At 34.5% G+C, this 16,070-nt stretch overlaps 2 protein-coding genes across 3 annotated transcripts; one reads left to right on the top strand and one right to left on the bottom strand.

The window, feature by feature from the left end:
• Window positions 1-490: 490 nt before the first annotated feature.
• LOC148619447 (trypsin-1-like) lies at window positions 491-7,862 on the bottom strand. Of its 2 annotated transcripts, XM_088579332.1 has the most exons (8): window positions 7,745-7,862; window positions 6,594-6,715; window positions 5,877-5,980; window positions 4,086-4,351; window positions 3,664-3,806; window positions 2,522-2,617; window positions 1,521-1,578; window positions 491-597 (listed from the first exon to the last, which is right to left on the bottom strand). In XM_088579332.1, exons 1-8 carry the CDS (start codon window positions 7,791-7,793, stop codon window positions 497-499), a joined length of 939 nt encoding a protein of 312 aa, XP_088435458.1. In that variant the 5' UTR covers window positions 7,794-7,862; the 3' UTR covers window positions 491-496. The 2 variants fall into 2 exon arrangements, with proteins under 2 accessions (XP_088435458.1, XP_088435459.1); XM_088579333.1 differs by lacking the exon at window positions 2,522-2,617.
• Window positions 7,863-8,416: 554 nt separating this feature from the next.
• On the top strand, window positions 8,417-15,167 carry LOC148619446 (trypsin-1-like). Its single transcript, XM_088579328.1, has 7 exons — window positions 8,417-8,562; window positions 10,530-10,645; window positions 12,114-12,217; window positions 13,220-13,485; window positions 13,893-14,035; window positions 14,617-14,674; window positions 15,002-15,167. Exons 1-7 carry the CDS (start codon window positions 8,517-8,519, stop codon window positions 15,106-15,108), a joined length of 840 nt encoding a protein of 279 aa, XP_088435454.1. The 5' UTR covers window positions 8,417-8,516; the 3' UTR covers window positions 15,109-15,167.
• The last annotated feature ends 903 nt before the right edge of the window (window positions 15,168-16,070 follow it).

Raw genomic sequence — 16,070 nt, 5'->3', positions numbered from 1 at the left:
ACGTAGATGTATAGAATCTTAACATTTTATATACAATGTATTATTGTATTTATGTTGTATAGTTGTTTAAAATTTATTTGTGTATTAGAGGGCCCCAATGAAAGTTAAAGTTATTCTAATTGGGTAACCCTCTTTAAATAAAGAATTTACAAAATGTCTTTCTCTAATCAACACTGGTGGCTACCTTGACGACATATCGCATAACGTCACGCCGACCGATAAAGAGAATATGTCTTGTGAAAAACAGTGATCAAGAATAAATTAGAATACATATTATACAATGAAAAATGGAGCTGTCATCCATCGACGCCGATTTGTATCTACTTTTTTGTCGTGGAACCGCTTTCTTGCCCTGATCACCGACCCGGTTTCGGTTTGGCTGTTACCTATCCATGAGGGCCTTTGAAAAAAAAATTCAGACCTATGTTGCTGTTAAAATCACTTGTTTTCCACTCTTGCTGTGCTCGCTATTAAAAAAATACAGAAAAACTTTACACTACGTAGTATGTATTTTAATCCAATCTAAGTAGTTGTGAACATTGGCGTAAACAGCCGGATATCCTTCCCTAGCACAACCAAGTCCCCAACTGACAATACCTAAAAATAACAAACAACCGTAAATAAGACTTTTCAGCGTATATTTAACATTTATTTGAATCATATTTGCTTCATTTTTTGTTTGCCTTTCCTCTCTAATTCCACATTTACGCATTCAGATACATTTTCGGTCACTGTTTTAGACAATTAAACCCATCACATGTATGTTCAATATTTTCTTGACGCGTTGGGTAGATACACGTAGAGACACCTCTAATATAGAATATAATTAATGCTTATATTAAAACAAAACAAACAATAATTGCACAGACTGGAAAGTAAGTATTCATTACTAGTGTTTTAATAATTTTGCGGGATAAATGACAGAATGATCTGAAAACGTGCTGAATAAGCAGATAATGAAGCAAAGTAATTGATGCTGACAGCAAGAACTACAGATTTGTGCTTAATCTCCTAAGTCGTCATGCATTTGACCGTCATTAGATTTTTCCGTTTTTTTTTCAAAATAACACTCTCTAAGTTGTAGATTTGTTATGAAAGGGGAATCCAAACTAACGGGCAATATGAATTGAACCATGCATGCTAAGGCGATGACTTAATTACCTGCGGATTGCTAATATACTCATAAAGTCAGTATTGATAGTTATATTAAAATTAAAATGTGCCTGCTTCAGTCATATGACCAATGAGAAATTCCGAGATTTAAGTCATGTTACATGCAAAGTTTTTTTTCGTTACACATAGAGTTTTTTTCGTTACATGCGGAGTTATTTTTCAATAGGCAGTATTCTTATAAAAAAATAACTGCTGCCATGTACCACAGACAACTGTTTTAGTTAAATTTATAGACATGTACAATAAAAACACAACACGCATTTACATAAAGGTCCATGCACATTGCATACACGTGCAATGCAGTGACGTATATTTTTTTCTTACTTTGTAGCATTTCAAACACTCACCAATCAAATCATATTTGTTAGCACTGTTTAAGCACATTAGGGGTCCTCCTTGGTCACCCTGCAAAACAAAATAAAAGTACACTTTAAAAAAAAAATTGCACTCATTTACCTACCTCCGTAAACATATACATGTAACAACAGACGATAACGTATTGCATCGTAAATGATACGACAACAGACAGTATGACAAAAAGAGGTGATTATTGCGTAAATATCCAAACCGAAATCGAGGGAGGGTTTTTTAGCGCTGGTTTGAAATTTGGGACCTCTTGCTTAACGTTAAACAAACCAATTCTTGTCTGATTTGGGAGAGGGGTATCTGTAACCCCTTGGCAACTATAAATAATTATAGTCAGGTTACTCAGTAAGGCAATACATTGGATTTCTTCTTAATATGACATCAATGGATCACGGAATACTAACTTCACTAGAACTGGAAGTCATCCTTAGTCTCGTGTTCTAATTTGTTTTCCTTTCATTAAGATTAGGTCATTATCATCATAATTCTCGAACAGTTCGATAAGTTATCTGTTGCTTGACAAACGGGCATTGTCAAAATATATGACGCATTATTTTCACTTGTCTTTTGTCATTACACAAATTGAAGATTTGCGTGCATCCACAATAATTGGTTTTCGAAAAAGGTGTTGCTTCGGCTCTATCTGTTGATGATAGCTCAATAGATAGCAAATTATAAGCAAAATAATGGTATCACCCAAATTTTAAACAGTTTTAGAACAGAACTCTTTGAATAATTTTAAAATTATTTAGTTAACTTGTATACCTATGTGGTCGACAAAACTTCACCAATAGAGTGAAAAACGTGACACTGAAATTTTGAAATTCCAGCTAAATTTGTTTTAATGAAATGAATAACGAAAATGCATGTAAAAGAATGGCAGTATAATTGCTTTGCATACATCAGTTTTTTCCATGAAAATGTCCTCAATTAATAGAAAGTTTGTTTTTGTTTTATTTTCGTTATAAATCTAATTAATTACGAGATAACTGTATTTGTATTTGATGATTTGGGGCGACAGTTGTGGATTTGACGCCTCCGAAACGGTTATCTTCATTACAATGTAACTGTCAAGTATCTGTGAAAATGAAAATTAAAACTCCATAAACAGAAATATGTATCTGCCTTAAATTTTAAGACAGTCAATCGTGGAATTAATGTCTTGAAATTTTGGATTTCGTCTCATTTAATTTCTTGTTACAACGACTGCATTATAATGAATATTTTAGACGATGTATTGGATAAGCCTTTAGTTAAGGTGATTGACGAGTTCGGCACTAGAGAATGTACATCGTACAACTTCCCGAAAGTAGTACTGAAATAATCAGACTGAAGTCTTCAAAGTCGCTAATCGTCAAATATTCACTGTCACTGATTTTGGCATACTTTAAACATCCTAAATGGTACAAATGCAATACGCTCTAAAATCGGGGGACTTCCGCTGAAAGTTTGGTGCCCTTGATATTATTGCGTACTCTTTTGTAACCGTGATGACCCGAATGGCTATATATAGATATTGGTGTACTGGAAACTGGGTAATATTATATAAATTCAATACTGACTGATCATTTTGAAAAAAAAAACACGCGTAGACATGTGTATGGTATATAATTCAAAATGGTACGTTGTAGGGATCTTTGGGTCGCTTTTGATATTGACCGGGAACCAGTTTATGAACCAGATTTAGCAGCTGGCAATGAATATTCATGAATATCGGGGCGTGCTAATGTATTTGACCTATATAGTCTTGTAACTAGCCTCAGTGCCTGAATCGGAAACCGGATAATGTCCAAAGCTTACTGCATCATTTCATGAAAATTTCCCCTACTCATACAAGCAAGAAACACAGGTAGAACACACGTGTATGATATTTAAGAGGTACATTTTTTATCTCGTATGAATCTGGAACTACGATGCTTTCGTGGTAAACACGGCGAAGATCTGCTGGATTATGTGGCGTACGACTTCACATTAAAGCAAATCATATGCGAATATTAAATACAGAGTGCCAGAAGTCGCTAACACTATTAGCGACTTAAAATTATTGATTCAGTTGCAGGTTGATATGTAATGTTGCCTTTTTTGTTACATACATTAGGTGTACACGGAGGACATGTTAATTACCTGGCATGCGCCCTTCCCGCCATCAAGATATCCTGCGCATGTCATAAAGGCGGGTTTAAACAAATCGCCTAACAATGTTCGGCACTGGTTGCTATCCATAATTGGTTTGTAAACCTCTTTTAATCTGTCTGCCAAATTGCCATCTGTAATGTCAAAATTGATACCGGTAGTAGTTTAAGCATTTAAAGACGTTTCTTTGCTATCGTACTAATCCAAATAATAGCCTGGAACCATTCTCGATTGAAAACAGTAAAAGGAGTTGAAAAAACTGTTTCCATGTATTGGCGGTGTTAAAAAAAATAATTTATTAAGTGTGCGTTGTTCAGGCTTTCTCAGATGACAAACGACACCATAGTTTTACAATTGTATACTTTATCGATAATATATACAAAGCAACATATAATTGTGTCACTGAAACTTACTCTCTGTCGTTGTACCCCACCCGGTAACTACACACTGCTGTCCATAAAAATCGCTAATTGGAAGTGACGTCACACAAATAGGTTGAACGTCCGAATTTTCTTCTACCGGTTCATTAAACCGTAATATTGCTATATCACTCTCCAGTGTGGATGCGCTGTAGTTATCATGGATATGCATCTCGCTAACAGCATAAGCTCTCTGATTAAGCTCATTGGCAGATCTTGAGTGAACTCCTAAATCTACCTGCCAATCTGAGGCAAAGGTCCTAAATCGTATATATCAGAATATGAATATTAAACCTCCCCTAAACTGATAAAAAAATAACCATGATGCAATTGTGTTAATTCAGAATGGGTTTTCTTAGTATAAGAAATATTTGCCAAGTCATGCACACTCGAGAGACTGTATTTCACCATTTTCGAAGCAAAAACCTGTAGGCTCTTCAGGTTAACTGCATCATTTTAGATTTGACAACGTTTCATTTCGGTTACCAGTAAATTCTCCATTAGATACATGAACATGTAAAGTCATTGACAGTTATATAATTTTTCAAAACTTACTGGGCCTAATTATAACGCTAGGCGTTTTGATAGAAACATTAAATGTAGCATCAAAATCGATATGTGATTTCTAAGTTATCTCGCTTTGTTGCTTACGTAAGTCTGTTCATTTTTTTCTTAGGAGACTAAATCATTTTAAAGTATACATCATGTATGAAACTACAGTAACAGAAATATGAAGGAACTTCATTCATTTTTGTTTAAGGCTTGATCTTGTTCCCAATTTTGCTAATTCCTATCATTTAAATGTAACTACGTGTATACATGTTTGTTTTTTAGGAAAGAATAATCAAGGGAATCAAAAGAATGTAATCCAGGGACAAAGACTAGACATGGAAAACAGACATACACAACAAAGAACATAAAGGAACTAAAATCACACATACAAAGTGCCAAAAGAAAATGAGCAACTCGGACTCCACTATAAATTGGGAGCATGGACCAGGTGCACCGGTAGGGTAAGCGTCCCCTACTTGTCTAGAAACACCCGCCGAGTTGCTCATAAAAAGTCAAGTCCGGGGTAGACAAACGAGGAAAGGAAAACTATGACTCGTTGAATAAATCAGTTTCATGGTGCAGACGGATACACCATAACAATCCACGAGTTCATGACGACCATAAAACCTCTGTAGTGATGACTTAAATCTTGTAGCAACATAACCCTGTTCCAAAAGCCTATTTGTTAGAGTTCTAGCGCAATACAAAAAGTCTGCGTAGTTTCGGCAAGCTCTGGCATAACGTATGAGTTGTAATATGACAGGTGCTGAAGGGATGTTGCCACAGATGAAAGGAAAATTGACAATTCTGAATGAAAAGTCATCACGTTGGTCTTAAAGTTTGGTCAATAGTTCCCCTTTACCATCGATTTCTAAGTGTAGGTCAAGATATGAGGCTGACTTCACAGTGTCTGTAGTATCCTTTATCTCAAGTTCTTTGGGGTAGATGCGATGTATCAAATCCCCGAAATTAGGATTGTTTAAAGATAATACGTCATCTATATAGCGGAGACTGAGGTTAAATGGTCTAGCTAAACGATATTCTTTCTTTCGGATCAGATCAGCTATAAAGTCAGCCTAATAAGAGTGAAGGAATAGGTCAGCAAGTAAAGGAGCACAATTTGTTCTCATTGGAATTCCGACCGTTTGTTATAAAACACATCCACCACACTGGACAAATATGTTGTCGATACGATCTATAAGTAGACCACAAAAACGAGTCAAGAGTTCATACCCTTCAACACACTGAGCTGCAGTTATAACAACCATCTCGTCTGTGCATGTTCGTATCAAAGTTCCACCGCAAGATAGAGACGATGTTCTGAAGCGGAGTAATGCCTAGAAACGGTAAGGGTAAAAATACAGTGCTTTGATATATTATTCAATAGGAAAATTTGTGCAAACAAAACAAACAAGAGCAGTGTTGAATCATATTTACATAATATTTTAATATTAGGAATAAACGGACGACAGATTACATTTATGTAATTACAATTCTGAATATTTTTTGTCAATATCAGAGATAAAACTGGGGTTAAATCTTTCAATGAGATGATTGAATATATTTACTGGCATTGAAAAATAGTAAAAATTAAAAAAGAAAGATGACTTATAAGTTAGCTTAGCAAAAACACAATGATTATAAGTAAAGTAAATTAAGTATACTTAAAGTAGCTTCTTAATCAACATTTAATGCTATCTTCCCTGATGCACTAAAAAGTCAAACCTATGCTGCAATCTTATCATATGTCCATGGTTAGTTTAGCCTTGATGGGAAGGGACATAATATTACTTTTTAACAGGGGTAACTTTTACCAATATTGTAAAACATGGGAAACAATCACCCGAACAGAACAACAAATGTACTAAATTTATTCTTATTCCCTTAATCATAAAAACCCGCCGCTACCCAATATTGCTTAATAGCCGGTAAGCAACTTATAACACGTACCATCCATGGCCAACTATGAGGAATAGCTTCCTGACCTCCCACAATTCGTAATTCAGGTATTGGTGGCGTGTGTGGAGGATAAAATTGTACTCCACATGCTGTAGTGTTACCACAATCTAAACCTAAAACAATACATTCAATGTGACCAAAATGAAGTTTCTATCTCATAATTGCGACGATATCTTTGATTTCATAACTTAACTTAACTGATTGACAACCCACTAAACTAGACGCTTACCAGATTTTACTGATATGCAATATGAAGGTTGCCACTGGGGAAGCAGGAGATGCTTTCCTTTCCGGAGCACTCGATGTCATTCTAGTGATTTTTTGTTGAAGTAATTTTGCAAATGCTTTAGTTACACATGTTGTCTTGTTTTCATTATCTTCTGTTATAATATTTTATTCTATTGTTTAAATTGGGCATGAGGATCGCCTAGTTCTTGTTTTCACGCTTTGGACATGTCTTTTGGTTCTGATGTCATTTAATTAGTCATGTATGTTTTAATGTTCTGTATTTTTCTCGGTATATTGACGCTAACAGTTTAATTACTTTAAGTGGAACGAACAACTGTTTGCTTGAACCCCACTTCAGCATATACGGGGTTGCAAAAAAACAAATAATATATGGAATATCGATACGTTTTAAAAGTATATGCATGTATATAATAATTAGTAATCTGCTTATGTATCAAAGAAGTTCCAGAACAATTAACTTTCTATTCGAGAACTACATGTAGCTTAATCATGCAATTATCAAACGGTGTGGAGACCGCAATGATAGTGGTAATCAGCGTTTTCCCTTACAATTACGTTTAGGGTGGCGGTCCTTCAGCCACTTACTAGTTTTTTTGTTTTTTTGTTTTTGTCTTTAAATAACTTAGCGTTTACATTATTCAACCTGGTATTTCTTGAATAAATGCATGTAATTGGGGTTACTAGGACAGCAATCTTAATTAGCGTTATTCGAGAGTATACAACTATCAAACGAGTATAAATGTTACAAGTTGGTGTTTCGACCGAGGATACGGTATAGAGTAAAGTCAACGAGATTACTGTCAATATAGGTTACGAAATATACTGCAGTTATTTTTCTGTTCAAACTATATGAAGATAATTGAATAAAAAATGTATGTATCTGTGTCTCTTACCATTCGCGAAAGTGACAAAACATCCGAGAACGAACCAAAATATTACCATTTTCTGGTAAAGGCTTTAGATTTCGGTCAACTCTGTGATTTCGGTAATCTATTAGCATACATATATAGTTATCAGTGAACATGTTGTCACGAAATTTAAAGTTTATGGTTGTTTTCTTTCCACTTTCAATTAAGATATAAGTAAAGACCATTGCTCAACTTATTTTCCCTGAAAACATGTTTATGACATTATTGCATCATGAGACATTAACTTATCAGGAATATCGCCATAAAATATGCATATTATAAGTTAGGTTATAAGTTCTAAAGTCACCTATACATTGTATTAACAGATTTGATCCTAAACGAAATTAAAAACAATATATATTCGTCAAATCGACTGTAATGATGCCGATAAAGGGAATTAATTATGCAAGTTTTGAATGTATCAACAGAGCATCATATCACTCCCTATTGGGCTCATAGTGATTTTTCTGTGTATCTACCTTTAATGACCATTTCTTTACCAAAATGTGAATATTGGCCTTGATACGTCTTAATTTATAAATGTTAATCGAATTCAAAGATAGTTTTGTAAGATTGAACAAATAGTGCCCAAGAGCTAGAGACTTCAGAAGTACACTTTCCAAGGTTGTCTTAGGTTTATTGATTGATTGCGTAAAATTATAAATGGGGCTGGCGTTCCCTCGTGAGTTCTATTATCATGACTTGTAGTACAATACTAGATAAGACAGATCCAATCTTATAGACGACCTTTTCGAAGATGAGGGCAATCATATTCCTCGTGGGACACTTCCTCCTTGCTCAAGGTACGCGTTTATTTATGTTACGACTTCACTTGCAGGAGTTTTCTTTTTAAATGGCATGTCTGTGGGATTTCATAAATTCTTCATCATTCGGAGATCTACGTACAAGGTAAATGAAACCGTATACGTTAACAGGTACACAATTTTTAACTTAAAGACCATTTATATAGTTTTGGTCATGAACTTATAATACAGGTGCGAACGTATTATTAAATTTGTCGGAGAACAGCAGCAACTTTTATAAAACTTACAACTAGTCTAATAAAACTTCTTTTTCCATCTCCAGGATGATAGTATTCAGAGTTTACTGACAGTTAATGATTGACCACCCCTTCTAATGTACAGTTTACTGACAGTACATGATTGATTACAGTTTATTGAAAGTACATGTTTGATACCCCTCTTAAGTGAATTTTACTGACAGTACACGGTTGATCCCACTCTTTAGTACAGTTTACTGACAACACACGATTCATCCCCTTCTTAAATACAGTTTAGACAGTAAATGACTAATTGCCTTCTTATATACAGTTAACTGACAGTACGTGATTGACCACTATTTAATAGTTTACTGACAATACATGTTTTATCCCCCTCTTTAGTACAAATTACTGACAGTACACGACTGATCCATCTTTTTAGTACAATTTATTTACAGTAAATAATTGATCCCCTCTTAAGTACAGTTTACTGACAGTACATGATTAATCATTGAAGTTCGATAGGCTTGAACTGTACGTGACTTCCATGTTGTCTCAAGTCATGATTGAATTAAGGTTTTTTTTTTTCAATTACCTCAAAATTAAACTAGAAAAGCTGTTTGAAATGATACCCCACTCACACATTGAAATCATACACCTTTTAACCTCCAAACTATTTTAAGTCAAAATCTGTAATTTGAGGAGTACAATGGGAATATGTCATTAACATTCTGTGAAAGTGTCATTAAATATCATTCAGTGGTGTAGGAGGAGTAACGGATAATAGATGGATGCTCATAAGGAGAGAAGGGCGGACATTCCGATCACTATATACTTCACCGTTCTGCAGGGAGTATAAACAATTAAACAACGTAACAAGAACATGTCAAGATCCAAAGTAAAAACCATTTTTTCCCTTAGCTATCCCCGGAACTTATTGCCGTCATACTTTTCCGCTGGGTTTTTCAACTCGTTATTAAATACCATTTACAACATTATTGCTTAATTAGCCAATTCGTTTAATATACACGTAATTTCGATCTCTCTCTTTAAAAAAAGGAATGCCTTGTATCTAATTAATAAATATAATAATCATATCGGTATAGAGACCGAAGCGTCAATAATTAGAACTACTAGTATCATGATACATTAACATTCAAGTACTACCTACCTATCCTCTTGACTCCTCGTGGAGCATAAGGCGAGTCACAGATCTCTCCACCTTGGTCAAGCTCTGGCAACCTCTTCTGCTGTCTTCCAACTTTGTCATCACATCTCGTTCCTGTCTTTCTCCGTCAAACTTCAAGTAGTCATCATGGCCTAAATTTGAAAAGTTTGACACAGAACGAAAACAATATTCCGTAGAGGTACGCAAAAGAATCCCCAGAAGGGATTTTTCCCTGCAGGACACGATCAGAGCCTTAATTGGCCTCAAACTCCTTGCCATATATGTTGCCAAACACTTAATACAGACTTGTCTACCGATTTGTATATAGATAACTTCCAGGGATTATATATTTTGTAATTGGTCAATTTCTCCCAAAAATGCACAAAATTACCAAACATTTAAAACAAAGATAGAGTAAACAACCACTAGAACCCACTCCCCAGGATGGGCCAATGATTCGACCATTCGTTTCACGTTTTATTCATGTACATTTATAGTGTAGAATTTTAGAAGAATTTCCATTCTGAATCGGAATCTTATTCGATACATGATTCTCATATCTGTGCGTTGCAAATTTGCAGATATCTAAATTTGTATTCCAGGACAGAGCACAAATATACAGTGCGGTAATCAGACATACCCACCACACACATGGCCGATTCCATCATCTAAAATTGTCGGCGGCAGAGAGGCAGTCCCACACAGCTGGCCTTGGCAGGTACATAAAGTAGACTGTAATGCTAAAGTTACTTTATAGGCCATTTCCTCGATATACCACACTTTTCTATAGTGGAACTCTTTGAACGAATAAAATATATAACTTTGGTTAATTCAGTATTGAAATTCGAAAGAAAATGAGATTTTACAATATCAAAAGGGGAATAGTGTAACAGAGTTTGTAGTAACAACTAGTATTCATTTTAGATCTTTATTTCATTTGAAATGCAAATACACTTACAAAAAGGCACTGAAATAACAAAGAATGCTTAGACCAAAAGAAACACTATATGCGATTTTCAAAACTAATTCATTCATTCATAACAATCTAACATAAGAAACGTGCTAAAAGTGAGGATAAGAATGTTAAAGTAACTGCACAAACCTTAAAGAAATAAACTCCGATAAGGACTACACAGCCAAAAAATTGTTCACGTGAAATTCATGTTAATCGAGCTTCAAAAGAATTTAACGTGATTTTCAAGGGAAATTCACTTCACATGAATTGCATGAGAACAATTCACGTGAAAGTCGATTCACTCGAATTTCACGTGAATTCTGACATGAAGTTTATTTGCTCAATTCGTGGGAAAATCATTTGAAATAATTTTGCCTGTGTATGACTGCATGGAAAATTCTACACAACTAAACAATATAACATTACCAAGATCCCGACGAAATTAGCAATTGACGCTGAACACTGATCCATTAAAAATGTCTAATAGAAACTTATTACATGTAAGTAAGACTACCACTGAAAAGGTGAACATTTATTAAAAATGTCTAATAGAAACTTATTACATGTAAGTAAGACTACCACTGAAAAGGTGAACATTTATTAACGATATTTTGTAGTATGCAATAAATAATATTAATACAAGTACAATATTTAGGAAATAGACATAATGAATACTTTAATCATACAAACCATGCAGAGTAGAATGAATGTGCGATATTTATGGAAGGCTGTAGAACGTGTATTATGATCAAAGGTCCACTACTCTAGCAAACTTCGGTCTATGTTTCTTTTTCATAAAAGTGGTGTTAAGAAAATCAATTTGCTTTTGCTAGACAATGCAATGCAACCTATATTTGCTATTAATACTGTGTGTTCCTTTCTATGTACATCAATTTTTATTTTAAAAAAAACTTAAAATTAAAAAAAAATTGAAAACATGCGGTTTTTTTGGGGATTTTTTTGGGTTTTATTTTCTCTATTTTTGTTCTATTTAAGTGATATTTTTTTAAAATCCTATCATAATGTTATCCACTTTATATATCTGGTCTTAAATAGACAATGTTTTCGAATGGCATTTTTTTTCTTTTTTTGCGAAATAAAATATTTTGAAAGTAAACTTTTAAAAAAGGTTTAACTTCTAGTTTTTTTGCGTAGTCTACGATGGTACCAAACAGCAATCAAACGAAGGAACCATTGCAATATATGAATAATGTCCGACCTCTTACGACAGGTTGACCTTAGATTCCGTTCTAACCCTCTAACATGTGGTGGTACTCTGGTTCGTGCTGCATCAGGAAAACTAGCAGTTATAACAGCAGCTCAGTGTATTGATGGGTAAGTTATGTACTCAAAAATGTTTATAACAGCAGCTAAATGTATTGGTAGGTGAGTTATGTACTCAGATAGGTTTATAACAGCAGCTCGGTGTATTGACGGGTGAGTTATGTACTCAAATAGGTACATTTGAGCATGACAACAGCTCAGTGTATGGATGAGTAACTGTAATGTACTCAAAAGGTTAATAACAGCAGCTAATTGTATTTAGGGTTGCGTTATGTACAAAATGTACTCCAGTATGTTTATAATATTCAGCGGCTTAATGTGTTGATGGGTGAGTTATGTACTCATAGGTTTATAACAGCAGCTCAGTGAACTGAGGGGAAGGTTTTGTACTTAAATAGGTTAATAACAGTAGCTCAGTGTATTGATGGTTAAGTTACTGTTTGTACCCCAAAAAGTATATGACACCAGCTCGGTGTATGGAGGGATGAGATATGTATTAAAATTGTTTTATAACTGCAGCTCAGTGTATTGAAGGTGAGGTTTGTACTCAAATAGGTTTCTAAGAGCAGCTTAGTGTATTTATATGGCGAGTTGTGTATTCAGATAGGTTTTAAGCTGTCATTTTTGATAACCAGCTGCTTCAAAAATATAAAATAATTTTAAATTTCTGCATGCTATTTATATACGAATTCTGCGAGCTATAGAAAATAGTCTTTTTTTTCTCTGCACCACATTCTCGTTATGAGTGTTAAGTATAGAACAAAAAATTTAAGACGAGTTATACACCTTTTTTGTTTGTTGTTTTGTTTTTTAATTTTCTGTTTTTGCGACTACCTAAGTGAGAAATATTCATTACATACTAAGGTCGTATATGCTTTTTTCAAATACATGTATGAATGTCCTTTTATTTGGCAGCATTGACAATCTGGAATCTGGATTTATTTATTGTTTATTTCTCGAATACCTTGATCCTCTGACCTGACGATAATTTTCCTGTAAATTCGTTGGCGTTCGAGGAATGGTTTGCTTTTAGAAATTTAACTCATTTTATAGAACAAACCCAGCAGATTGGCAGGTCGATGTTGGTGCTCACTCAAGGTCTGCACAAGAGATCTATCAGAAAACCTACAACGTGAAGGAAGTCGTGGTCCATCAGAACTACAGTCCTTACTATCTTGAGAATGACATTGGTATAGTCAAATTGACTACTGATGTCACAGAAAGTAATGCCGTTTATCCTATCTGTATTACATCATTCCCAAGCAGTGACTTCTGGGGAAAAGATTGTGTTGTAACTGGATGGGGAGCCACTGTAGAAGGTATGAATATTTTCATTATGTAAATACTATGTAGTTGTTTCGACCTTTTCAAAGTAGTTGCTTTTGGTAGTTGAAATATTTCTACTGTCTGTACATTTTCACATGACAGTGTGAAGAAGATAAACAATTATAGTTTTCGTTTAAATTAGCTACAATTGTACATGTACAAGAAATTTAATGGAGGTCCAGGATTTTAGGTAAGGAGTGGTGTAAAGACCAGCAAAGCAAGAAAAGGCATTTTTAGCATAAAATGATTTCATGCAAGAAACTTTTTTTAATTTAAAGGTGTGATGTTATGACCTACACACTTTTCTTTGGATATGCGCCCGACAAAAAATTTCAAAATGCAACGGATGTCCTATTTTTTAACAATTGTTTAAAAAAATAGTTTTTACATTGCAACGCAGGCGGAGAGCCATCCGACAGACTAAAAGAAGTGTACAAACCAGTGTTAACAGATACTCAGTGCTCAACTAATGTCGGTGGTTCCTATGATGTCAATACAATGTTGTGCGCAGGATATTTAGCCGGCGGAGAAGGAGCATGCGCAGTATGTACTACTATTATTTTCACAAATAGATAGCTATAGTGACTGATTCTTTTTCTCATGAACAATCCAAACTGGATTTAACAATTGCAAATAAATGCATGCATGTACATGAAACTCATCCACTTACAAGTGTCAAACGAAAACAGAAATTTCCGACATTATACACAAGTCATGGATCTTCATGGATATGTTTCTAGATCAATGCTCACCATAATGTGACACAGTTCTTACATGCAACCATCTCAAAGAAACAATAAAAATTATATAGGAACCATTGGAATTGTCCTTGGTACAATCAGTCCTTTGTTCGAAGCAGAACATCGTGAGATGTTTTATATGATGAAGAGGTTTATGACATTGTTCATTGGAGAAGTTGGCTGAAATTCCAGTCCCGGAAACCCCTTAAATATCCGCCATCTTGACAGAGAATGTTTTAGAACTATGGTAAATCAGACATAATTTAATTTTACAAATTTTGGGCTTTAACCATTTTGGTAAATGCGGGAACATATTGCATGAGTTAACTTGACATTACATTGCTTTTTATCAATAAAATACTATATGAAAATGCCTTTACTCAGGGAGACAATGGTGGTCCATTAGCCTGCAAGAATAGCGAAGGACACTGGGATTTGATTGGTAAGATAAATAATAAATATTACAACCAATTTAAGTACTTTGAGAGAATACTAAAGTAATTAAAGTAATAGAGAAATCAATATTATTTTGTTTTATCAAGTCTAAGATACAATGTAACTATGTAAACAGGGTTCCGAATCAGTTGTTTTTTACTCGCCCCAGACAAATACTAGACAGTAGTATTTACATTTTTTACGAGTTGTCAACCTGTACGGAGATACATACGCCTCGACCATTTCAAGTAGGTACTTATACATACACATTCATTTGCATATAGTAAAGATAGGCCAGTTAATGAGTTCTGACTGGTAATCTTTGTTCTTTCAGGTATTGTTAGCTGGGGTTTCGGTTGTGCCCGAGAAGGTTTTCCTGCGGTATACGCTAACGTCCATAAATTCCTGGACTGGATTGCTGCTAACACTGCTGATGTGTAGATTGTCATATAGAACCCTCACGATTATGTTATTATTTTTAGTAAATTGTTTTACTTTTATTCTTTTATTCAACCTATTTTTTCTTGTGTTATACATATTAAAACTCTTTTTGAATAGAATACATATATATATTTTTAAAATAATTAATATATGCAATGTATAATGGTATGTATTCAGTTATACATATTCAACACTATCAAAATATCAAATATATATATAACCTAAACTGTGGAAACGCATATGGTACACCCCATGTAAGGATACTTTGTGGCAAATAAGTCAGAATGATAAGTTATATTGTGTGTTATAAGCTGGAATCAAGTTATCATGTTGAAGATAGCATGTGGGAATGATGTAGAAAAAAATGAATTACAATACCGACTTGCTAATATTAATGTAATGACATGTTAGTAAGATGTCGACATGTTGAATTCAACTTTATAGTTACCTGAACCAAACGGAGAAAACAGAATTGCATCAAATTTTTGTCGACATGATTCCCACTAAACTGCCCATTATCGAGAAGGGTTGAAAGAACATCTATCCAAAACTGTGAGCATTGCCTTCGGAAAAAAACTCCATAGCATTTCAATACGCTGATTTCCCGTACTTTTACCATATATAAAACTCTCTTCGCGATTGGTTAGAAATTCTTGCATTTGTGCAATATGTCCGTTTTCAGTCCCCATATCTCCTCTTACAAGATGTGCCCAACCACCTCTTTTGCTTACTGATTCAATGAAGTACTCTGCAACTACTTTGGGGTCACTGCTGGTTTGATTTGCACATAGCCGTATTATGTTTCTGGAAAACCCGTCAATACATCCATTTATGCAGATACCAAATTTCTTAAGCTTATCGTATGAGTCTACTTGCCACAAAAAGTCTGGACCAGATGCAAAGTACTTTCGTCTACGGAGGCGACGTTTTAATCCAAACTCGATGCCCTTTTTGTCAAAAAT

This window comes from Perna viridis, chromosome 4 (assembly GCF_037379345.1).
Source record: "Perna viridis isolate PV_CMFRI_1.1 ecotype Kerala chromosome 4, ASM3737934v1, whole genome shotgun sequence".
In the NCBI taxonomy this organism is placed as follows: domain Eukaryota; kingdom Metazoa; phylum Mollusca; class Bivalvia; order Mytilida; family Mytilidae; genus Perna; species Perna viridis.
Note: the sequence above shows the minus strand (reverse complement) of the source record. Positions and strands in the feature narration are given on the sequence as shown.